Source organism: Notolabrus celidotus, chromosome 2 (genome assembly GCF_009762535.1).
Source record: "Notolabrus celidotus isolate fNotCel1 chromosome 2, fNotCel1.pri, whole genome shotgun sequence".
Lineage (NCBI taxonomy): Eukaryota > Metazoa > Chordata > Actinopteri > Labriformes > Labridae > Notolabrus > Notolabrus celidotus.
The window spans coordinates 8,337,082-8,362,696 of NC_048273.1; the positions used below are offsets into that span (position 1 = coordinate 8,337,082).

The window sequence follows — 25,615 nt, forward strand, 5'->3', positions numbered from 1 at the left end:
CATCCACACCGGTCATGCCATCTTTACTCTCTCGTCAGCTTGTTGTATCTGATAAAATATTCCCATCTACCCTTAATATATCAGATAATAAAAACTGTATCCTTAGTGAAAGTATTGAGAATTAAAGCTCCTGTGAAATCTCTACATGCTTTCTTTAACAGCCATTCTGAGTGTTATTTATACAGAGCCAAATCACAACATATATTATTAACAAAGACCCAACATCAAGACAGGATCAGATCCAATTCCATCTTACAGACAGGACTCAGTCTGATCTCATCTTAATCCACCATGAGCAGAGCACTTTGCAGCATTTAGCAAGTTACAGTGGCAAGGACAAACTTCCTTTAACAGGCAGAAACCTCCAGCAGGACCAGACTCATGTTAGACACACATCTGCTGAGACTGTTTACATGTTGGAAGCTGTTAAAGGCATATTTTTTTAACTATAAAATAATAACCAATCGTTGTCCAGATCAGGGATTCCCAAACTTTTCAGCCCGCGACCTCAAAAATATAGATACCAAAGACTCGGGACCCCCACTGTCCCTCAAAGTGATTTAATGTGGCTTCATTTGGCTGGTCTGCAGAAAGTGACCCTACCTATATGAGCATGTGTCTGTGTTTCCTGTGCCGTTATGAATTAACCTGCTGCTACTGATGCTTTTGATAATTCACTGTTCTATTACCGTAAACTTAGGAGTCATCTGGCAACAAGAAAGGAAGAAAACTCATTACACTTTCTATTCTCCAGGTTTTATTTAAAGTTTAGCTACTATTTTTGTCCATATTTTTTACTATAATGGGTCAAATGCACTAATTTTAGACAATTAAGAAAAAGAAAACATCCTGGAAGACATCTCACAACCCTTCATTTATGTCTCGCGACCCCCCAGGGGGTCCCGACCCACACTTTAGGAACCCCTGGTCCAGATGATCTGGTGTGTGTTTGTAGGTCTTAAGGAGGCATCAGCGTTCATTTCAGTCGTTTTACTGACTAAATAAAAAATCATCTCACAGGTCAAAAAGCTTCCTCCTCTGATTGTTTTCCTTTATTCCGACTTTATTCTCATCATTTTGACATATAAAGTAAAAAAAATAACAATCCTTCCTGGCCCTGATACTCTTTCATCAAACGATAATGTGGTCAAATATTTCAGAATGAGGTCAAGACAAATAAGACGAGAAAAATGCAGTTGTTTGCATTTTTGTGGCTGTATCTTGTGAAGTTTTAACATGGGAATAATAAAAACATGATTATAAATATTATAAATATTAATCATATTTAAAAGTTAAACTCAGTGATGTACGATTGAATTTGACCACATGCATGTTTGTTATGGAAAATATTCCCAGCAGCTGTCAGGTCAGCGCAGAATCCTCCTCTCCTCTCCTCTCCTCTCCTCTCCTCTCCTCTCCTCTTCTCTTCTCTTCTCTTCTCTTCTCTTCTCTTCTCTTCTCTCCTCTTCTCTTCTCTTCTCTTCTCTTCTCTTCTCTTCTATCCTCTCCTCCTCTTCTCTCCTCTCCTCTCCTCTCCTCTTCTCTTCTCTCCTCTACTTTTCTCTTCTCTCCTCTTCTCTACTTTTCTCTTCTCTCCTCTTCTCTCCTTTTCTCTTCTCTCCTCTTCTCTCCTTTTCTCTCCTCTCCTCTCCTCTCCTCTCCTCTTCTCTTCTCTTCTCTTCTCTTCTCTTCTCTTCTCTCCTCTCCTCTCCTCCAGCAGCCTCCGTGTATTCAGGACACCCAGCCGGAGGTCCCACCTGTCGCTGCAGCTTTTCTTCCAGCCTGTGTGTGCGTGCGTGCGTGCGTGTGCGTGTGTGTGTGTGTATAGCTTTCATATCCACGTGTAGGCGGAGGCGCACGAGGTGGGGGGGATCAGCAGCGTCCAATCAGAAGCGTCCACCGCTGGAGCGCTATAAAAGCTGCGCGCTCCTCTAAACAGGATTCATTCAGCGCGCAGCAGCAGCAGCTTCTTTCTCCTCTCATCCACAGCTGTTCTGATTATTCAACAACCACTGAAGAATCCCCGGAGCTGATAAGGATTTACTTTTGATCTTTGCCTGAATTAAAGGAGTTGGAAGTTATTTTTCTGCATCTTTGGAGCTTGTGATAATAAAAGGAGAAATGCGTCTGATCCAGAACATGACGACCATCGCGGAGTGTCCTGCTCCGGAGTCCTCAGTCCCTAACAGGGTTATAAAGATGGCAGTGATAGGAGGCAGTGGAGTGGGCAAAACAGGTGAGAACATGATCAAAACATCTCTTTTTAGATGCTTCAATGTGGGATTAACATGTTTTTATATTCGGTTAAACAATGAATTAAATAAGGTTTTCTTTATTCCAGCTCTCGTGGTGAGATTCCTAACGAGGCGATTCATCGGAGACTATGAGAGAAATGCTGGTGAGTTACATTTCCGAGCAGTAGTTTGCAAATGCTGCCTCCTAAAATATCAAATAATGAGTATTAACAGTTGAATTCTTCTTCCGTGTGCAGGTAATCTGTACTCTAGAGAGGTCCAGGTGGACTCAGAGCAGGTGACCATCCAAGTTCAGGACACTCCCGGTGTGGAGGTAAGATATGTTTCATCCTTGTGTCCTCTTAATGTCCTAATGATGAAGAGAATCTAGCATAAAGAAATATAAATCACTGTCTGGCTGCGCAAACCTCCCTCTGCTGGGCACAAGTCCAAACACACTGATGTGTGTGTGTAGGCAGCCCTTCAGTCTGGCTGTCTAATCTCCCGTTTAGTCTAATGGTTTAATGGATGTCTGAGGCCAGAGTAAATGATACCCTGATCCTGGTCCAGACTCCTCAATCACCCACACCTCTGTTCAGGAGGGGAAACTTTAGAGCTGCTGTCTGCCTCCCTCCCTCAGCGCTCTTGACATTATGAAACAGCACACCCACACACACACACACACACACACACACTTAGGGAGCATTTAGTCTGGCCTGAATCCTGATCCGTTCTGCAGTTAAAGACAGGTTATGTGACTCCAGGCTGCAACTGATGACACATTTACTCAATCAAGCACTCATTTTGTTCAGAAAGTGAGAAAAAAAATCTGAAAATGTAAATTATGATTGAGCAAATAGTGACGTCGTCTAAATGCTGTTTTATGCAACAAGCTGTTGCAGAAGCAGAACTCTTAATGCAGTGTATTAAATAAGAAAAATGCAAGAATTAAAGAGGCTGAAACCAACAAAAGTTGACATTTCTGCTTCATCGATTATAAAAAAGTAGAAGATATTTTGTTTTAGTGTCATGAAAGTGAGTGTCCTTGGTCGTACTAAGCCTCTCTCTCCTCCTCTCCTCCTCAGATGACCGATAACGGCGTCAGCCTCCCCGACCATGTGACCTGCTCCATCCAGTGGGCGGACGCGGTGGTCCTTGTTTACTCTGTGACCGACCGCCGCAGCTTCGATCTGATCGATCAGTTGCACCAGCTGGTCGTCCGTGCGGGCGGGGCCAACATGCCACCCGTGATCCTGCTCGCCAACAAGGCTGACCTGCTGCACCTGAGGCGGGTGGACTCCCAGCAGGGCCCCCTGCTGGCAGGAACACTCGGCTGCTCCTTCTTTGAAGTCTCAGCCAGCGAGGACTACAGCCAGGTGCACCAAGCGTTCCACCGACTGTGCTGCCAGCTCGCCAAGCAGCCGCCGCCGCCCGTCTCCAACTCCTCCTCGTCCTCACATCAGAACTCTGCCAGCACCGCCACAGAGAAGAGACGCTCCCCCCTCATCCCCAGACCCAAGTCTCCAAACATGCAGGACCTGAAGAGGAGATTCAAGCAGGCGCTGTCTGCCAAAGTCCGGACTGTCACCTCCGTGTGAAGAGGAGAACCTGAACATGGTCCAGAGAGACCAGTGAGAGAAAGAAAGCATTAAAGGAGGAAGGACAGAGGAGATCTATGCTCCTTCTTCTACGTCCTGCAGCCGCCTGTCTGCGTGAGGGCAGGTGTGAATTTGACAGAAGAAGCTGCAGGAGGAGGATTCCTTTCAGAGGAGAAGTCCTCACAGCTGCAGGTGGTGTCTGGTATCGTGTGTGCGGTGGAGGAGGAGGAGGTTCAGGAGGAGAAACGACACCCGAGGCGGACTGAAGCTCAGACTCTGTGAGCATAAATTGAAGAACAGTAACCGTTGGTTTCCTGGTAGCTGCTGCTCTGACGGACTCTGCTGCGTATTTAAAGCTGCCATTGTGTCGTGCTTTGTTCCAGCTGCACGTTAAACGCTGGTGTTATTATGTCAGCCAATCGAGGGGCGCTGTGCAGGTGTGTGTGTGTGCACAAACTGAGTCTGTGTGTTTGATCCAGACTGACTGGAGGAGCAGACACAGGATGTAGCATGTGGCTGTTTATCACTGATGCACTTAAAAAAAAAAACTCCAAAGGGCATATTGTTATTATTTATTTGTTATAAATTCACAATAAAATGATGATGAATTTGAGAATGTCTCTGTTTTTATTCACGTGTGTTTAAAAGATGACAAACCTTCACTTGTTGAGTCCATGTGAGCTCCTGGCCTGCAGGTCTCTGCTGCTCTTCAGGTGATGACTCAGAGAAGCAGGTAGTCTGACCCCTGGATGCATCATGTCTTATAACAAAGCTTTGATAACAGAGTTTATGAATCACACTGGAACATGACCGTGCAGCTGCCTCTCAGGTTTGAGATCCATCTGCCCGTCCCTCAGCGCCATCTCTGACCTCAGGAAATCATTCAGATAAAAACAATAAGCCTGAGTCGACTCCTTCCTGAGAGAGTTCATGTTAGTTTTTTATGAGTCCTCCTCTGAGATTTCTCCAAGAGGACGAGGAGAAAATCATATTAAGCTTTAATAATCGAGTGTTTATGTTGGAGAGGAGTTGATTTACAACCCAGAGCCTAATCAATGGATCCTGGATATCAAGTGTCCGAGTCAGAGGATCATCAAAACACAAGATTAGAATGCGCTCTGTGCTCTTCTTATTCAATCAGACACCTCATATTAAAAACATCACAGCAGAGCAAAGTTTGGCGTTCATGCTAACGTCTCATCGTTCTCAGCTGAGCAGGAATTTTTCAAAATCTTACAGAGTTATGACCTGGAACTTCAACAGATTTATTGAGAGGGGTCCAGCTGCAGACCTCCACAGCCAGGCCCCTACCTTTGCAGACCCCCCCAGTGATGCACCTATGCAGTCAGGTCGGGGTGTAGTATGATTAGTTGTAGTGATTATGCATAGAGACAACAGCAGGTGGTTATTCGTTAGTATCAAAAACAGCCAAAAAATAAGTTTTTGTATCCCAAACTTACATTTTTTCATTTTTCACAGTTTCAGTTTTTTTTAGAATTTAATGAAACTACTGAATTTCACACCAGTGCAATGTTTTGTTTTGTTTTAAAATAGCTACACAAATGTGCTACATGAGCGTTAGCGTTAGCTGCGTATGGTTCATAGAGGACGAGCCTTTGCAGTTTTGAGCTTGGTTAAAAGCGTTTGTAAAGAGGTTTTGCAGATCCGGTTAAAGTTTGTAATAAAGATGAATACTTGCACTGACGTTCAAGGCATAAGGAAAAAATGTGAACTGAAGCAGCACACAAAGACTTTGCTGTGTGGGTGATTTAATCCTGTTTTATCAGAACTTTGTTTAAGTGGATCTGACCTGTAACAGTATTTCTGTCTGTAGTAGATTCATCATTCCATCATTTCACGAAGCTCAAAGCCTGCAGTTGAATGCTGCAAACGATGGTGTGACCTGTTGTGAGAGTCCAAGACGTGATGGGTCCCTCATGATGTTTAAGGCTGGACCAGGTCATAATAAAGTTCATTGACAGAAAGTTCCTTCTATCATAGTTTTCAGTCCGTGTGTTTTTTGCTTTCTAAAGTGAAGGTTAAGCTAAAATGATAAAAGTTTGACTTTATCTAGAGTTTGCAGCCAGTACTGCATTACTGTCTCAATAAAATGAGAGTAAAGAGGTAACAGCATACTGGATATTAAAAAGGTATATTTCAGCTGAGATGAGTTGTAAGAAGAGAGCCTTAAGTTCCAACTGCAGAAACTATGAGCTGGTTTTCTTCAAATTTATTTCACACTCAGTAGAGATCATTTTCCATGCATATCTTTTTTTGTTATTTAAGTTTTTATTGACTTCATCACAAGAAATGCAATCACTATAACTGATACATACATATTGAAGGGCTATCAACAGACAGCACAGCCAATTTTTGGTCAAAAGACCCTTTCAACAAAAAACAAAAGACTAAAAAACAAATGACAAAAAACAAAAAAACAAACAAACAAAAAACAATAGACGCCCCCCCCCTCCAACAAAAGAGACAGAAACCAAATCAAATAAAACAAAACAAAAACAACAACACTAAAAGGCAGCCCCCCATTAAGTGTCAATAAGTAACACTGTTCAATAACTTATGTATTTTTAAGTTCATCTACACACCTCTACACACACTCTCTGACATTATATACAGACCCTGGGTAGACAAGCCCCGCCCACTTAGTACATTGCGTCCAGATACCGGAAGTGAACACAATATTGTATTTTCCAACATCTTGCATCCTTTTTATGGATTAGAGGAAAAAATTAACTGAAATTTTAAAACCAGAAGTTCAACACAATTTTATTTTGAAACGTTTTGCGTGTGTTTCCGGCCTTGACTGTGGGAGTTCTGCAGAGGTCGGGGCCTGACTGCGGAGGTCTGCAGCCAGACTGTCTTGGATTTATTTGGCTATTTACAGTTTGAGTTAAAAAAAGCAAAGCTGTGCAGCATGTATAAGGTAACCTGAAGGCAAATAGCTGCACAGGATGTAAATATAATCTTGTTTATACTTCTGTGTCGAATCTACACTGCAAGCTCTGTACCTGTGCAGAAGCATGCACATGCAGCCTGACGTGCACCTCCTCAAAATGCAACCATGCATGGAGATGATGCAAAAGAGACCTCTGACAGGGCTGCAGGTTAGCATCATATATCCAGAATCAACGTATATAACATATCCTCTGACGTGCCCTCTCTTTTCTTCTTTACAGTAATCGCTAAACTGATGCTAAACATTTGTCAGCTTCAACTTCTGCACAAACAAGAATAGAGCAGGACTGGAAACTAGCAATATGACTAGTGTAGAAATCGTACTGCCAACAAGAAGTTGGGTGGAGTATTGTAGAGCAACGCAGACACTCCAATGCACAAGTATATAGTGCTCAAGACAGCGTTGGCCACTACATTGAAGAATCAATGCAGAAGTGTAAACCAGGCTCAAAAGGGCTGCACAGAAAATGTTTTCCAACTAATGAGACATTCATGCTCCAGAGCTGCTTCTTTAAAGCAATTTTTTAGCAAATGTAACACACCAAAAAGCTGCGCCTTTAAGAGCTGTGTTTCAAGATATCTGCAAGACAAGAGGAAAAGTGTTGATGAGTGTCACGCTTCTTTCATCATCCAAATGTTAAGAACTCTGCAGAGGATACTCCATGTGCATGCATGCTCAGAGCTCCTCTATTAAGCCTCCTTCAAGATGGAGGCAGAGATCAGGGAAGGAAGACAAAGGAGAGAGGAGGCGAGGATGCACAGATAATGAAATGTGAAAACCCTTCAGTCTCTCAGGGTTAGAAGAATATAAGAGTCTGTTGTTATCCACTCTGAGTTCAGGTGTGCAGGAGGAGAAATTACTGAGCTCATTAGCTGAGCTGACTCATGATGTAGAGAATAAGCAGAGAGAGAGTGTGTGTGTGTGTGTGTGTGTGTGTGTGGGGTGTTAGGTGAGCTCTAGGTGTGAGCGGATTATGGGCCTCAGCAGACGGTGTGAAACTACATGTTAATTATTCCGCTCCTCTCTCCGTATGATGTGTAGAGGTGTGAATTGAGGCTAACAGAGAGTGTGTATTCTCTGCACACTCTCCTCTGTTGAGCCTTTCAATTGTAATGAGCTCACACACATGACCTGCTTTTCACACAGCCTGCTGGAATCAGCTAACAACTGAGAACGAAGGTAACTAAACGTTTGGGCAGAGAAATTTGGTCAAACCTAAAAGTCTCCCGTCAGGATTCGATGTGGATAAAAAATCAACGTTACGAAACTCTGCACGGTGACAGATTCTGAAATGAAACAATGAGGAGAGAGCTGTTATTATTCTGGATTAAACACTCTCTTCTGAATTCAGCAGCTCGTTAGCTGAGCGTCTTGCTGCTCCGCAGTTTAATACATTTGGATGAAACATGAACTGAATCTGTGTCAAACTGAGGATCATTCATTGCTTTGTGCTGCAGCTCGACCAGCTGCTTTGATGTAACAAGGTTTGAATTTATTTTCCTCTTGCTTTCCTCAATGCAGGATTGTCAGCTTGAACACGACTGAAGGTATCCCAGCAGCTGTTTTCAGTAATCAGCGATGAGTTTCTCCTGCAGTTATGAAAGGAGTTCTGGGCAAAAGTTAAGTGGACTCGTGCATCACTGAGTCTGAGCGTAGAGCTAAAACAAACAGGCTTTCTAACAGCAGAGTGAAGGATCGTCCACTTACAGCCACAGTGTTCAGGTCGAACTTTCCTAAAGTTAGCTAGATATGGTGGAGCTGATCCCGTCTGCAGAGGTTGATAGTCTAACACGAGACCTCCACCAGATCCATGTACGGACCATCTCCAATCCGCTGTGGTCCGGCTCTGTGTTCTCTCGTCCATCAACACCCACCAGTTGTGTTTTCAGAACGCAGCACGGAGCAGGACCTCCGGACAGGTGGAGTCATGTGACCGAGGTTTCCCCGCAGTAATCACTGAATGAAGGATTCTCCTCCTCCTCTCCTCGTCCATGTTGTCTTTGTGGTCCTCTGAAAACCTCTGACCTGTTGACTCCAGGCCTGGCTCCGCTCATCATGACGGTTTGTTAATGTAGTTCAGTGAAATACGATCTGGTGATAACACAGAGTGTTTTATTCTGAAAATTAACCGGATGTTTTCATTTTGTTTTGGTTTCGCTCCATCCGCTCTGTTGAGATTGATGCGTCGTGCTCCGGCATCCGGCAAAAATAGAAGTCTTGTGTATCTGATCCGGAGGACTCCGAACTACTTTCCCCAGAACTAAAAGGTTCCTGTGCCCCCATTGTTGTCTGTGTTTCGACCGTGGGCTGAAGTCCCGGGTAGATTGTGCAAATCAGGCCAGTGACATATGGAGTAAAGAAAAAGGTAAATGCACTACACCACCAGACCAGTAGAGGGCAGTAGAACTAAGACGAATGCCATTCATCACAGATGACACCACAGAAGCAGACGGACAGGCAGGGATCATTATGAGCAACACAACAGTTAGCCTGTTAGCATGAAGAGACTCAGCTGGCGCTGTAGATGGTGCTATATTTCATCACAGATGGATTCACTGAATCAACACGTGAGAGGAGATAAGCGCGAGTAGCAAAGACGTTTCAACATGACCTTAAAATCCTTTTGAACTCAAAAAGCCGTGGCAGAGATCGGCCGGTGTTTTGGTTTAAACAGCCACCCTGTGAACTGCCGACTTTCAGCCGGATGCATCCCTCATAAACATCTTTAGACGATCATTAAATATCTTATGAGGATATTTTGAAATCTTAATAAAAACTAAACTAGTTTGCATTCCCAGGAACTCCCTCTGTGTTTCAACAGCTGTGTAAACTCCACAAACACTGACACGTTCAGCTGAAGGTCTCCAGTTTACAGGGTCACTTTTAAAACCGTAACACCGGGAGAGACGCATTCACGGTGGGCTGAGAGAAGACTACTGTTACAAGCTGCTAAATCAAGAGAATCACAGCTTCTTCTTTTGAAAAGTACACACACATACAAAAAAGATAGAACAAATAAAAACTAATGAAAGAAAGAGAAATCAAGTGAATCACAGATGTGTGTGATGTTATTGTGGACGGCGGGCGGAATAAAAACACTGTGATTAATCTACCAATCAGACACGTTCAGCATTGCAGGCCCTGCCCCTCGAAAGTCCCGGGACTTTTGAAAAGTACTACTCCCCTAGCAGGGGCTTTTTAGGGGGGGAGATTATCTACCCCTGAACTAAATTTAGACCCTGGGTCCACCGGTTGAAACGCACGTAGTTCCAGGGTAAAGTTCCTCTGGTCAAAAAATGCCTCATGACCAGCAGGAAAAAGTTCAACAAGTACAACTTAAGGCAGTAAAAACCAATGTAGTGTATGTACGAACAAAAGACAGCATCCCGACTGAGTCTGCAAGTCATTTATTTTATTGTTTTTACATTGATTCAAACACAGCGTGTCCCTTTCTTCCAGCTCACCAGATAACAGAAGCAGGATAATTTCAGTCTTCCATTTTCAAACTCACTTTTAAATCTTTAATATCACACTTTAGAATCTAATTCATCCGAGGAATGTTGCTTCGTTTCAGTTACATCCATCATCACTGAATCTCGTTACCGGAGCGAGACACACTGCTGATGAGGTGCTGAAACGTCAGAGGTGTCGTGTGTGGCCTTCCACGTGAGCCTGCGTGTGTGTTTCCACGTGTCTTTGGAGTTTCAGACGCCGATATCCGGCAGCAGTCTCTGTGTGGTGAAGAGCAGCTCGGGGATATCGGTCGGCCGCAGTAATCTGGTTGACAAAACCAGCACCTGCAGCGGAGCACAACACAGTCATTAAGGTTAAAATAGGTCTCAGTGTGTAACCCGACACTCGGGAGTGAAGCAGACACGAGCGGCGGGGTGGAATCAACAGGTGCACGAACCTGCTCCTTTAGCAGCTGGTTATCTTTATGATTTTGATTTAATCAAACCCATGAGGAGATAAAGACCGTGCTTGTTTTCCAGGTTTGACCCAAAATAGCTTTTTAAGGTGACACTTGAACTAAAATCCATCCTCCGTGCGTAAAAAATCTCTCTGAGGGCAAAGTCATGCGTCAGGAATGAGCCTGGAGTTGTGTGTTTAGCCTATTTTGGACAAAGATTGGAGCTACTTGGGGGAAGTAGTCACGATCAATCCCTTTCAAAGCAAACATTAAACTGTGTAAAGTGATTCCATGCACGCCTGAAGAAGGCTTTAGTTACTGTGCAGGAAAACAAATGACTCAGGTGTACAAGGAGGGAAGGTTTGACTGTAAAGGTCGATTTGACCACAAAAACTTTGGTGAAGAAAGGAAGATATTTCTGCAGGTTAAAGGAACGAGTGATCACAGTTGCTGTTTTTTTTGTTTGTTTGAAAATGCATCTTTAAATGATTTTGCAATTGTCTCATTAACTGCTGCATTAGACTTGGGCCTTCTAATGCAATTTAATTCTTCAAACACTGTAATAACAAAAGTCACAAGTCAGTCTGAATCTTGAGATTCAAATAAGTTAAATAAAATGCATGCATGTTGTTTTTAACTCAAGTTTTTGGTCCTGTAACAAGCTAACAGTGAACTTCATTGATTTAAACTTTGATAACAGACAGCAGAGCTTCCTCAAAGACCAAACATGAGTTATAAAAACTCTGCAGAAATAAAAACTTGAGCTGAAGGACGCATTTCAAGACGGATTACATCACAGCGGAGCAACAAGGCCGTCTGAAGTCAAAGGGTCCTTAAGTGCTTTCCTTGGGTCTTTGAAGACGCAGCTCCTCAAACGAGGTCTTGAGTGGTTTAGGAATGAGCTTTAAATGTTCATATTTGGTGCATCCTTCACGGTCCTGCACTGAGAACTATTCTGGGCCTTTTCAAACAAGGTTAAGGACTCTGGACCTGGAAACTTGTAGGTATTCTAAAATAACAGCTGAAGTTACAGGGTGTTCTGTTGGGTACTTAGTGAACCAGCTACCTGTGAACTACATTAAGACATCTGTAGCCTGCTAATTTAGCATGCTAAAGGAAGCTAACAGTTTTACCTCACCTTACGGTCTGTGGTGTCAACAAGCAGAAGCTAAATGTGTCTGAACTCTTTTCCGTGGATTGATTTGACATGACGTGTGATCAGTTTGACTCTGGGCGTTGCTCATGCTAGTGAAAGTTAATAACCATCGTCAAGGGGTTTGGACCAATCAGAATCAAGCATCTTACACAGCCGGAAGATCAGTAAGAGAGACGGGTAATAATTTATGATAATCTCCAGTCCTGGTGCAGGATGGGAAATAATCTCTTAGGGTATGTAAATCTAGTCTTGCAAATCAGTGACCGTGCATGATCCCAAATGTTGTTTTTAGACTGTTAGTGTCAGATTTGAGTCTTTTAGAAGTTGTTCATGTAAGTTTTTTTAGTAGTTGGCAGCCTTAACTGCAGATATGAGAGGGGGTCATGGTCCAGTCTCTGAGAGTCTCTGGAGTACGGTATGCACCAGTTATATAAAAAGTCAGATGCTTTAAATCACATGATTTTTCTATCTGTTCGTATATCTTAAACTGACACAGATGTTTTCACTGTCTGAAAGCTTTCTACTTTAAATCAGAGCCTCGGCCTCCTCGTGTTGTATAACCGGGCCGCTCTGTTCCTGCGGCGTGTTGCCTTAACTCCGGGTCAGCATCTCAAACTGGCAGAGGGTGTGTTTTTCGTGGCAGTGTCGGAACTATTAAGAGGAATTAAGCCTGAAAGCAGAGCAGAGGTTGGTAACCGTTCATCAGCGTCTGCTCCTCAGACGTCGGCCTTCATGGGTTTTACAGTACGAGGAGAGAGTGTGTGAGCTGAGGTCAGTGTGTGTGTGGGCCTGAAGGTTTTTGTCTAAGCTTGTCTTGATGCCGACTTCCTGATTACAGACGGAGAGCTTTGATGGTGGTCAGGCCTCTCATTGCCTCAAAGCCTTTTATTAAGACCTAGTCTGACCCCCTCTTCCTCCTCCTTTTCCTCCTCTTCCTCCTCTTCCTCCTCTTCCTCTCATCTGCATGTTCTGCTTGTCACTGTGGACTCTGTGTAATTAACACTTAATTCACACAGACAGAATCCATGTGATGATCAGATGCTGTTCTCACCTCTGCACCTGATCTGTGAATGTAGGTCAGCCCTCGTGTTCGTTCACCCGCTCAGAAATCTGTCTGAAGGGGGGAAGGTTCATAAACCTGCACCCAGTCCCCATGAGGGTCACCTAAATGTGTCAGCAGAGTCTGTCCTCATGTTGTCTCTGATCCTTTCATCATGTGTGACTCCACTCAGCGGCCCTTCTTTTCCGAGAACACAGTCTCTCTATTGAATTTGTGTTTTTTGGAATGAGGTTTTAAAGTTCAGCATCTCTCAGAGAACATGAGAGCTTTTCAAGTAAATCTCACTCCTCAGAGTGTAAATGAAACAATTGTGTCTCTCTCTCTTTCTCTCTCTTTCTCTCTCTCTCTCTCTCTCTCTCTCTCTGGAGGAAATGAAAACGGTTGAGATCATTACACCAAACGGAGGTGCCCACCAATTTATGTTGTGTTATTGATGACGTGCATTTTATACTTTGTTTTTTCAATGTAACACTATTGAGGAATCAGGTTGACCAAGGTAATCAAATCACAGAAACACCATGAGGGGTCCAGCTGCAGACCTCCACTCTCTTAACCCTGACGTCACTTCCTTCTGACGTTGGAGGGGATCTCAGAGTGGAGACTGCAAGAGAGTCGGCTGAGAGTGGAGGTCTGCAGCCGGACTGTCTTGGAAAACTTTGCTGTTTGCATTCAGAGGGTCAGGACTGAACTTGGAAAGAAAAAGGCCTTCAGGTTTTCTGCTCCCTCGACCTGGAATGCTTTACAAAAGGATCTAAAACTGTCTGACATGATATCTTTGAATGCTTTTAAGCGGTCCTGAAACGACTTGGAGGCTGAAGCATCTGTCTGTAGATGTTTTATTTAAATGTCTGTTTTTCTGGAGGTACCTGTTGTGTAGCTGTTGTATGCGTCTGCTGTTATGTCTATTGTAAAATAAACTCTGTAACTGTGCTGCTGCCTATCTTGGCCAGGACTCTCTTGGAAAAGAGATTTTTAATCTAAATGAGCATTTCCTGGTTAAATAAAGGTTATAATAATTCACTTGTCTGCATATGTGGATACATTTTCATGAGTTTTGATCTTGTGCAAAAAGAGTTTTAGTGAAACAAACAGAGCTGAAGATCACAGTTGAAATCCCCAGGACTTAAAATGTGAAAATGGTTGTGTTCCCTCTCTTCTCCACTCACCTGAGTCCCTGGTTTGTGCGCAGAAACAACTTCTTTGATCAGCCGCAGCTCTGAGGGCGTGACTCCGCCCACCAGGAAGAGGAAGAGCAGTGGGTTGTCGCTGGGATGAGGACGGCTCACCTGGAGTCAGAACAGAACATTGTGATTGGTGGGAGTATTTTTAGGCTGCCTTATGTGTTGATTCTGTTATTATAGCTCAGTCTGATAAACAACACACTCCATCCACTTAGAGCAGGGAACACTTAATCATTTCCTCCCCATGTGATTATCTGTGCTGCTCTCTGTCTCCGTCTGGGAGCTGAGTCACTGCTCGGCTGGACACCTGGGAGGTTGTGGTGATACAGATGAGAGTGCATTCAGACAAACAAGGCTTAATGGTGTCGTCTTATCACTCTGGTGTTATGACGGCTGACACGTGGAAAGCAATAAGGAGCTGTACGCACGCATTTACACACACCCTCTTTGATTCAAACATCGCCAGCACAGCAAAAACATGATGAACTGTCACTACAGGGCAGCAGCAGGGGAAACGCCTGCAGCTCCTGATTGGCTGCTGAGGGATAATAGCTGCTTCCTATTGGCTGGTGAAGGGCTTTCAGACCACCTATTCATCCTTTGAATGTTAACCCAGCAATCAGAGCTGCAGGGGGCGGACCCGAGGCGAGGGTGGCAGTCCACGTGAAGCTCCGGCAGGCTGAGGGGAAGCGTGTCGAGGATGATTCAACATGTGTTTAGTGATAAAAAATGTGAGAACAAATGTTTTCTGCTTTATTCTGCTCATGTTTTATTTATTTCCATGAGACGGATTCCTCTGACTCTTCATCACAGACGCTGTTGCTCCATGTGCGAGTGGATCAGCACCTACATGTGTGCTGGATCCAGACACACACTGCAGCTCCCGGCGTCTGGACCATGTGTTCGGCCATGGGACAGACGGGGAGGACGTGCTGGAGGAGGTGTGAGAAATGTGCTGCTGAGTGAACATGAAGCGGAGGGAAACATCTTTATGTGTCCCGTGATGAAACACTTGGACTATTTCTACTATCACGCACTTCATGACTTTAGAGTCTTAGAAAGCACAGATCCACTGAGGGAGTTATCGAGTAACACAGCGGGGGTTTGAACTGGTCGGATCCGGATGCAGATGTTCTCTCCAGACAAAGATCAACCTTTAACACTTTACAGCTTAATTACCGTAATGCTCTGAATATAGATGAAGTGAAAATCTTCTTTTAATTCAAAAACAGTTTAATTTGAAAATAATGGACTTAGAAAAACACTGAAAAAATGAGGTATGTGTTTTCAACACCTTCTGAATAAGATTATGTTTCCAGTATCTACATTCAGGCACATCTGTTGCTTGTTGTCTTTGTTTCACTTCAGATGAATGAAATCATCCATTGTTGCATTTTTCCTTTACCTTGTTTTGTGTTTACACAGTCCTTACATCATTGTCTCACACCCTCATTTTCCCACTATGTAGGTAAACAAGACCATAAGTAGGGGAGAACGGGGTTGGTTGTCACACATCAAAACATCTTTCAATAGTCATTCCTACATTAAATTGAAGCTTAAGGTGTTGGCTTGAAATGTGTATCCCTCTCATTTTCCAACTCATTGTAACAAAGAGGCAATTAACTATCAAAGACACTCTGACACATTGTGACAACCAACCCCAACACAGGGTTGGTTGTCACACACTATGGGGTTGGTTGTCACACACTATGGGGTTGGTTGTCACACACTGTGGGGTTGGTTGTCACACACTGTGGGGTTGGTTGTCACACACTATGGGATTGGTTGTGACACACTATGGGGTTGGTTGTCACACACTATGGGGTTGGTTGTCACACTATGGGTTTGGTTGTCACACACTATGGGGTTGGTTGTCACAATGGTATTTTAATGGGAATTTTTTTTTGAAAAAGGCAAGAAGGCAGAACTACATTTGAAAGTTTAATTGCACTGACAAGTGATAGGCCTACATAACTTAATGCATTTTAACATAAAATGAGCAACATGAACAGGAAACACATCTTTAGTCCAGCCTATATAACAACATAAAGAACAAAACAAATAGGCCGAACAATAATGGCCGACTCAACTAGGCTACATGCAGTCACTGTCTGAGTTACAGTGATGGTAAATGTAGGGTCTGAGCACTCCAACTCATTTCACCATGCATGATTTTACCAACATAGGGGTTGGTTGTTACATGTGACAACCAACCCCAAAGAGAATATGACGACCAACCCCAACTGGAATTTTTTTCTAGCATCAAGGCGAACAACCATCTAACAACTAGTTAGCTAGCTAATAAAAATCTAAACTATAGCTTTCCCCTCACACTTTGTAAGGGTAACACTTGTTTTGTTATAAACCCATCGTTTAAAAGCCTAGAAGAAAAATACTGAGGAGCTGAATATTTACAATTTGACATGAAAAACACAAAAAGTCCTCTCACCTCAAGTTCAGCTGTCTTACTCCAGAGAAGACTATGTAGGTGAGCTCTGATCCTAATTCTGGAAATGTCTATACCCCAATTTGAGAGACAGTGCCCTCTGGTGGCGAGATATAACGAGTGTGCCAACCAACCCGTGTGACAACCAACCCCGTTCTCCCCTACTGGGCACGCTCAGTTTAAAGAGTGACCCTGTAATATGGCGTGTAATATTCAGCCAGGTCTGAGGCAGGGAAAGCACACTTCTCCTCTCTTTCATGTGCATACCATAGACTGTATATAAAATGGACGTCATCTCGCTTGGCTCGATGTGAGGCTGCCACAAAAACTGCTCAACCTAAGAAGAAGAAGGAAGACAAACTCCTCTGATTTGACGAGCTGGATGAACCTCTTGGAACTTCATGTTGCATTTGCAACATAACTTTCTTTAGATGAGGTAAGACATTGAGTTTCACACCTGGAGTGTGAGACACGCTGCCAACCGCCCTCACAAGAAAACTGTAAATGATGTTCCGTACATATGAGATGACTTATGACTGCAGGACTTATATAATGTGATGACGTTGGTGTTGGTGAGACGAAGCAGCTGCAGATGAAGTATAACGATGCTGTGAATGTTGCACATAAAACTTCATGCAGATATTTCCTGATCTTTATGATGTACATTTAATAAAACTGCACACAGATGAGATATCTTATTTTGAGTTTGATGCAAACAAATGTTTCAAACGCTTCACAGCTGTGACTCAAAGTGCAGAATCATCAGACCTCTCTGTAAACAAAGACTGAATGTGGGACAGCAGACACAAACACAAACACGCACAGTGTGGTCACAGACAGCTAAAGGTGCACAGCTCTCACTTTGTCATATCCAGGCCTGCAGGCTGAGTGAGTTAAACAACACAGAGCACACAGGGGGCTCTAGGGTTAAAAATAGAGTTTTTATTTGGTAGTTTTATTGCATAAAGAGTGAGCAGCACCCTCCTACTGAAAGCTCCACGTTCAGGGTTACAGTCTGTCTGAGTTTGAGGTTTAAGGGCCCAAACTTCTAATTTGTGAAAAACCAGGCCACAGTTACACAACCAGTGTAATTCCTCCCCTCGAGTGATCATCGCTTTAAGCAGGTCCAGATGTGTAATAATCAGAGCGAGGATAGTGATCTGCTCTGCGGTGGATATACATTACCCTCAGAGACGACACAGGAAAACCAGTTTGGTCAAAGTATTAATAAAACCCCAAAAAATCCAGGTCTTTGTGTCTCCTCCTGACGCTGTGGAAACTTAGACAAACACCGCTGCGACAGAGTAAATGAATAATTCAACGGATGACTGAGAGGTTCTTCAGTAATCAGTCAAACAGCTTATTAACAACATACTCTGTATATAATTACTGTGAAAGTTTTTCATTCTCTGCACGTCCAGCTGCGTGTTTCAAAGGTGAAATATGGGTTAGATTAATAAAGTCTTTCTATTCGAGCACGGATACAAACTGTAAGAGTGTGTCTCTGAAAACTGCACTAAGCTGGTGTTAACAAGCTGCAACCTCTGGTCTTAAAGTATGAAGCCAATGCGGAGGTGTTAAAAACTGCACTTCTATAAGTGTCCACTAGAGGCTGGCTGCAGAAACACTGGAAACCACATACACACCCATTCAAAACAGACAATCTTTTCATCTTCAGGATATTTGAAGATATTAAACATATATGTTATCTCTAAATAGAGGCACAGCTGACTTGATTGACGGGCAGGCACCCTGTATCGGTTAGTAAAAATGCTAAAGGCCCGCCTCTATCATCTCTCTCTCTCTCTCTTCATCTTCCTCTATCTCTCTCTCTTCATCTTCCTCTATCCCTCTCTCCAACACGGTCTCAGCAGATGTGTGTCTAACATGAGTCTGGTCCTGCTGGAGGTTTCTACCTGTTAAAGGAAGTTTGTCCTTGCCACTGTAACTTGCTAAATGCTGCAAAGTGCTCTGCTCATGGTGGATTAAGATGAGATCAGACGGAGTCCTGTCTGTGAGATGGGACTGGATCTGATCCTGTCTTGATGTTGGGTCTTTGTTAATAATAGAACACAGAGTACGGTCTAGACCTGCTCTGTTTGGAAAGAGTCTGAGGATAACGTTTGTTGGGATTTGGCACTTTATAAGGATTGATTGATTAATTACAAGAGAATTACAAGAACATCACTTTCTGTTTCAGTGCAGATATGAAACTCAGCAAACTGTCAAATCAGGTCAAGCTCAAGCAGTGGGAGACAGCACTTTGTTGTCCACAGCTTGAGGTTGGCACAGGCTGGGTGAGGATGTGACAGAGCTGACCTCATTACATACAAACGTGTGTGTGTGTGTATTGTGTGTGTGTGTGTATCTGTGTGTGTGGGGTCTGACCTTCATAAACATGCTGAAGCCGGTCTTCAGCAGGTCTGTCAGGCCCCCGGACATGTGCTCGATGTCTGGACACTCTGGTCTGTCCGGGTGGAAGACTTCCTCCAGGATCTGCCGCAGGAACGGACGATAGGTTGCCTGAAAATGATAAAAAAGATACAGACACTTCAGAGTGAGTTTTATTTTTATAACCTGTCCGTTGTTATTCTCCTCCTCAGTGAACTGATGTGAAGGAGTGTTTGTTTGAATGTGAATGAAGAGCTGTTGGAGGTTTAGCCTCTGTATGTTTGTGTGAATGGCGGTGGGTGTGAGTTATAAACAGCTCTGTCGACTTAACAAGCCCCTGACTCATGAGTCACTGCAGTTTGAGGAGTTTGAACACTTCTGTGGTCAGGCTGAAAAAACGCTGCTCTGTTGATTGTTGCTAAAAACAGATATTTGTTTTCAGAGAAGTTCCTCTTTAAAAAAAGGTCACAGTCAGGTTGGTGGATTATTCTGGCTAACAAGGACTTTGTCTCTATTATTAGATGTTTCTGGATTTATCACCACCCTCGTCCGGTGGGTGTAGATACAAGGATCATGACAGTCCAAAAACATCTGTTTATACTCTTCAACCATTCATTATGTTGCTTATTATGAAGCTGATATAAAAATTCTAAAACTGCAATTCCTCCAGTGTCCACTAGAGGCTGGCCCCAAAAAATCCAAACCCCCCACACACACCCATTCAAAAAAGACGATCTTTGCAGCAGAAATAAACATGTTTACAGCGTGTTTAGAAAATACATTTTAGTCTGAATAACTAATTGGCACACACTGTACGGGGGGTGAATGTTTTCATTATTCAGTAGTTAAGAAGTATCTGTGCTCATGCAGCGGAAGAACACAGGTCTACGAGGTGCGTCCGAAAATATTGCCACAACAAAGGGGGTTTCTGACGGCAAACTGAAAAGCTCCATTTTTTTCTACTGGTGCATGCATTTGCACCGTGATGAGTGCCTGGACCATATTTTCTCAACTTTAGCGAAATTACCCAAAAAGGGAGGCCACCGTCCCCAGAGAAAATAGCCTAGCTTGCCTGCAAGTCCTCTGGGAATCTTTTCATTAAAGGGATATTTCAGTTTTTTTGAAGTGGGGTTGTATGAGTTACAGTACACTATTGCTCCTGCAAGCCACAATGCGTGCCGGTGAGCTCTTCCCCGGTCTACGGTCTAATGAAAAAATTCCCAGAGGACCAACCGGCAAGCTAGGCTATTTTCTCTGCAGACGGGGCCTCCTATTTTGTGTAATTTCGCTAAAGTTGAGAAAATATGGTCCAGGATCTCATCACGGTGCAAATGCATGAACCAGTAAAAAAAATGGAGCTATTCAGTTTGCCGTCAGAAACCCCCTTTGTTTTGCTTTGGCACTATTTTCAGACGCACCTCGCAGACCGGTGTTCTTCCGCTGCATGAGCACGGATACACACCGATCAGCTGTTTGGATCAACAAGCACGTAGCATTTTTAGCAGACACTTTAAGGAACAAAAACTACAAACTGCAAAAATGAGTGATTCTGACAGCGACGATGACATGCCGTTTACTGTGGACACAAGAGGATACCTCTATGAACCAGAGTTTACAGAGGAAGAACTCCAGATGCAGACCCAACGTACCAACGAAGAAGAGAGGGGAGAAAGTTCTGTGCTAACGAGTGAGCAGGAGAGATCCCACGTTACCTGGTGGTGCCGGTGTGTAAACTGTGAGCCCATGCCAACGAACCCAGAGAGCTTCTGCTGTCAGGAGAGGGACTTAGTGACAACAATACTTCAGGACCTTTCTGAATCAGAGGATACCAGCGGCTCACATACGGCTCCAGTCTGCATCACTCATCATCCAGAGTTCCCTGCCTTACAGGAGGTTTGCTTGTTTGAACAGCCGGGATAAAGACAGGTACATCCCATCTTTTAAATGTGCAGAAAAGTGACTTTAATTCACTCTAAAGACCGATACCGCTACTTGATCCTGCTACGTGCTTGTTGATCCAAACAGCTGATCGGCGTGTATCCGTGCTCATGCAGTGGAAGAACACCGGTCTTTGAGGTGCGTCTGAAAATAGTGCCAAAACAAAACAAAGGGGGTTTCTGACGGCAAACTGAATAGCTCCAATTTTTTCTACTGGTTCATGCATTTGCACCGTGATGACTTCCTGGACCATATTTTCTCAACTTTAGCGAAATTACGCAAACAGGAGGCCCCTGTCCCCAGAGAAAATAGCCTAGCTTGCCTGCAAGTCCTCTGGGAATTTTCTCATTAAAGGGGAAGAGGTCACCGGCACGCATTGTGGCTAACAGGAGCAATAGTGTACTGAAACTCATACGACCCCACTTCAAAAAAACTGAAATATCCCTTTAAGGTTACAAGTTTTGCATAATTAAGGATGTGATTAATTTGACTGACAGGCAGGGACACTGTAGCTGTTAGCCTGGATCACCTCCACTTCTTTGCTTCTTGCTAAGTCCATCGAAAGTTGGGTCCAGCCAGCACTTCCAACACTTCTTCAAAAAACAAATTACTTTTATAGTTATTTATACTGCCATGGCATTGCATTTGAAAGATAGATTACAGACTGGTACTTCTGCAGATAATTGTTCAATGTCTGAATAAAACTTTTGCTTGCAAGTCGGGGTCTCTTGGTTTAAGACTTTAACTTTCCTCAGTCAGTCTTTATAGTCTTCATGTTTAGATAATATGCAACATTTATAATATAATCAGGAGTTTTAACTTTTCGCTCATGGAAAGAGTGAAGTTGAAAGAAGTGAACATTGTCAAGAAAAAAAATCACTCGGATAAAGGAGAGTCTGAGGAATGTCTCTCTGTCAGAAGACGGTGGATTGCTCCATCTGAGTGGGGAGTGAGAGAGTTCAAGTATCTCTGTGTTCGTGAACTGGATCATGAGACAGACAGACAGACAGATGGGTTCAGCCGTACGGAGGGAGCTGAGCCTGAAGACAAACCTTTCCATTTATCTACTTCCCAACCTTCACTCTTTGTCATGAGTTTTGGGTAGTGACCAAAAGAATGAGATCAAGGATAGAAGCTGCTGAAATGAGTTTCCTCTGAGGCGTGTCAGCCTTCGAGACATGGTCAGGAGCTCAGACGTAGTGAGGAAGCTCGGTGTAGACACTACTCCTTATCCAAACCTTACCAGAAAAAATGGATGGATGGATGAAGGCAGGTCTACTATCTTCAGTCCCTTGTTGAAGCATATCTTTCCCCTTGCTGGTTTCAATCATATCCTGTATAAAAAATGGACGTAGTGGTGTTTTGAAGCCAATTGCGGTGGGTGCCATTTTGGAAATGCTGACTAAACCTAACTTTGTGAGAGCTCGTGTGTGGTAAAGAGGCGTGCCTTTAGCCTTTTCGCTAACAGCTACATGGGTGCCCGCCTGTCAATCAATCAGGCATGCCCTTATTTGGGCAAAACTCGTGAGTGAGATCTGTTCAGAGTTATAAAGAAACGTAACCCTCGTACGGTGAGAGAAATGAGCTACTCAGACCTAAACAATTTTTTGAACCAGGCTGCAAACATGTTTCTTTCTGCTGTGAAGATTTTCTTCTTTGAATGGGTGTGTATGTGGTTTCCTGTGTTTCTGCAACCAGCCTCCAGTGGACACTCAAGGAACTGCAGTTTTTAACACTTCCGCATGGGCTTCATATTTTAAGACTGGTGGTTGGTTAAAGTTTATTCTCCGTTGACACAATCATTTAGGGATGCACCGAAAATTCGTCCACTGTAAATTTTCGGCAGAAAACGGCAAAAGCAAGTCCTGCAGCGCAGATGACGAGTTCTCTGCGACGTTCACTTCACACCAGTGGGTCTTAATAGAGAACATTCCCTCTCTTCTTGCCCCCTTTGAGCAGCAAACTAAAGAGATCAGCTCCTCTGATGCATCTGTAGCAGACGTTCTTCCTTTCACTGCAGCACTAAAGGGTCTTCTAAGCAAAGAGGTTGAGACCGACCACGGAGGGAAAACAAGGACGAGGAAGTCTGTCAGCACACGTTTCACTGAGAACTATTCGGATCCTCTGCACTTCATCGCAACTGTACTTGATCCGTGTGATAAAGATCATTACTTGGATGTGGGAATAAAGCAGCGCGCACAAGAAATGATCCAAGCCGCGATGGCGGAGAACCCGCTTGGAGACGGTGAAGCGCACAGCGCAGGAGAAGGAGAACAGAGCAGCCTAGGGGCAGGGGCGTGTCCAGAGCTTTTTGGCCCAACTGAGGCTCTCACATAGGCAGGGGTGGCCAGTGCATTTACAAATAAACAACATTTACCCTTTCTGTCTTCACAACATACTTTCATTTAAGTATGACAAAGTATGACAAACACATGACAAAGTGGCGTACATCTTTTAAGCTTAATTCTTTAAGGACTTACAAAAGATGTTTTTTCAAAGTCACATTTGAGGATAAAGAGCCTAGAAAATGTCTGTGCAACACAAACAGAAAATGCATGGCTTAATCTCAAATCCAAGGAGTGAAATGTTACAACTGTCCCCGGTCTCCCTGCTAATAATTGGCATAATAATTTATTTCGGTGTTCCGGTTTTCGGCCTTGGTTTCCTCATTTTCGTTTTTTGGCCAATAATTTTCATTTTCGTGCATCCCTACAATTACTTAATGCTAAAAATAAGGTCAGCTGTGCTTTTTGGATCCTACTTCTATCAGAGGCACCTTTCTACTGTTAACCATAAACTCTTCAATCACGTGAAATCAAAGATCATTCTTCGTTGTATGTGTCTACCAACTACTAACAAAACAGTCATTTTTTATGTCTGATGTAAGGTTTGCATGTTAAAATGAGGCCGAGCAGCAGGACCTCTACCTTCATGAATACCTTTGATTATTCTTACCGGTTGATCCAAGAGGAAAACAATCCCCAGCAGTAAAATGAGCTCAGCTTTCCCTGTGCAGATAACCGGGACAGAATGTACCAGCTGTAAACCTCAAAGAATCCAGCCCAGATTCTTTGTTTCATGGGAGTGAGTTTGCTGTCTCAGGGAACAATAAAGACCCGGATAAGACTCAGCTGAGCTTTATTTGAGTACTCTGAATATCTGAAGTCTTAAAATAGAGCAGCTGGTTATCTCACGGAGATACGCTGGCAGACTTTCCTGATTTTACCTCAATGACACATCGAGGACGGAGCGCAGAATGCGGAGGAGGTAAGGAGTGAACTTTTTATTTACGTCTGAAACATCTTCAGAAGAGTTCACGTAATCCTCCAACACACACATTCATCTAAATGTGAATGCATCCAGGTGTTTGAGCCCACGCCATCCTCTCACCTAAATATGGAGCATCAGTAGCGATGTGTTTTCTCTCTCTCGCAGCCTCCCACTCCTCTGATCCAGGAGCAGCAGAGACGTTACACCCCGGGGAAAACCTGCCGTCATGTTGTATAAATCATGAATTATATAAACTAACATTTACCTAAATGAACATGACTCTGCTGCATGGGTCAGCCTGGAGTAAACACATTAGTGATTCACCTCCAGAAAAACACGCCCGCGCACATACACACACACAAGCAGCAGGTGTAAACAGTGACACACACATGCTGCTGTCCACAAGAGCCAACTAATTTAACCTCCACAAACACCCACAGAACCAAAACAACAACAATCAGTCCGTACCTGCACACACACACACACACACACACACACACACACACACACACACACACACACACACACACACACACACACACACACACACACACACACACACACACACACACACACACACACACATCCATAACATGAGTGTAGGGGAGAACGGGGTTGGTTGTCACACTTTTTACTGTTTTAAAGATTGCTCATCATCAAAACATCTTTCAACAGTCATTCCTACATTAAATTGAAGCTTGAGGTGTTGGCTTGAAATGTGTATCCCTCTCATTTTCCAACGCATAGTAACAAAGAGGCAATTAACTATCAAAGACACTCACACATTGTGACAACCAACCCCATCACTGGGATGGTTGTCACACACTATGGGGTTTGTTGTCACACACTATGGGGATGGTTGTCACACACTATGGGGTTGGTTGTCACACACTATGGGGTTGGTTGTCACACACTATGGGGTTGGTTGTCACACACTATGGGGTTGGTTGTCACACACTATGGGGTTGGTTGTCACACTATGGGGATGGTTGTCACACACTATGGGGTTGGTTGTCACAAACTGTGGGGTTGGTTGTCACACACTATGGGGTTGGTTGTCACACACTATGGGGATGGTTGTCACACACTATGGGGTTGGTTGTCACACACTATGGGGTTGGTTGTCACAATAGTATTCAATGGAAAAAAAAGTTTAATTGCACTGACAAGTGATAGGCCTACATAACTTAATGCATTTTAACATGAAATGAGCAACACGAACAGGAAACACATCTTTAGGCCAGCCTATATAACAACATAAAGAACAAAACAAATAGGCCTAACAATAATGGCCGACTCAACTAGGCGTTACGTGTGACAACCAACCCCAAAGAGAATGTGACAACCAACCCCAACTGGATTTTTCTGCTAGCATCAAGGCTAACAACCATCTAACAACTAGTTAGCTAGCTAATAAAAATCTAAACTATAGCTTCCCCCTCACACTTTGTAAGGGT

General features: G+C 43.6%; 2 protein-coding genes across 4 annotated transcripts in view; one reads left to right on the plus strand and one right to left on the minus strand.

Moving 5' to 3' along the window:
- Positions 1–1,934: 1,934 nt before the first annotated feature.
- rasl11b (RAS-like, family 11, member B) lies at positions 1,935–4,445 on the plus strand. Its single transcript, XM_034700889.1, has 4 exons — positions 1,935–2,236; positions 2,342–2,398; positions 2,492–2,568; positions 3,320–4,445. Exons 1-4 carry the CDS (start codon positions 2,122–2,124, stop codon positions 3,830–3,832), a joined length of 762 nt encoding a protein of 253 aa, XP_034556780.1. The 5' UTR covers positions 1,935–2,121; the 3' UTR covers positions 3,833–4,445.
- A 5,752-nt stretch (positions 4,446–10,197) lies between these two features.
- The window catches only part of scfd2 (sec1 family domain containing 2), a 192,725-nt gene continuing 177,307 nt past the window's right edge, over positions 10,198–25,615 (minus strand). For all 3 annotated transcript variants that reach the window (XM_034706637.1, XM_034706628.1, XM_034706621.1), the window contains 3 exons: positions 18,948–19,082; positions 14,099–14,218; positions 10,198–10,603 (listed from right to left, as the gene is read on the minus strand). In XM_034706637.1, the coding sequence (XP_034562528.1) occupies positions 10,511–10,603; positions 14,099–14,218; positions 18,948–19,082 (348 nt within the window). In that variant the 3' untranslated portion in view covers positions 10,198–10,510. The remainder of the gene's footprint in view (positions 10,604–14,098; positions 14,219–18,947; positions 19,083–25,615) is intronic.

Excerpts from the sequence above, each read along its gene's own strand:
- rasl11b (XM_034700889.1), top strand. The coding sequence starts at position 2,122 with ATGCGTCTGATCCAGAACATGACGACCATCGCGGAGTGTCCTGCTCCG. Across the intron at positions 2,237-2,341 it reads CAGTGGAGTGGGCAAAACAG|CTCTCGTGGTGAGATTCCTA; the intron begins GTGAGAACATGA and ends TCTTTATTCCAG. Across the intron at positions 2,399-2,491 it reads AGACTATGAGAGAAATGCTG|GTAATCTGTACTCTAGAGAG; the intron begins GTGAGTTACATT and ends TTCCGTGTGCAG.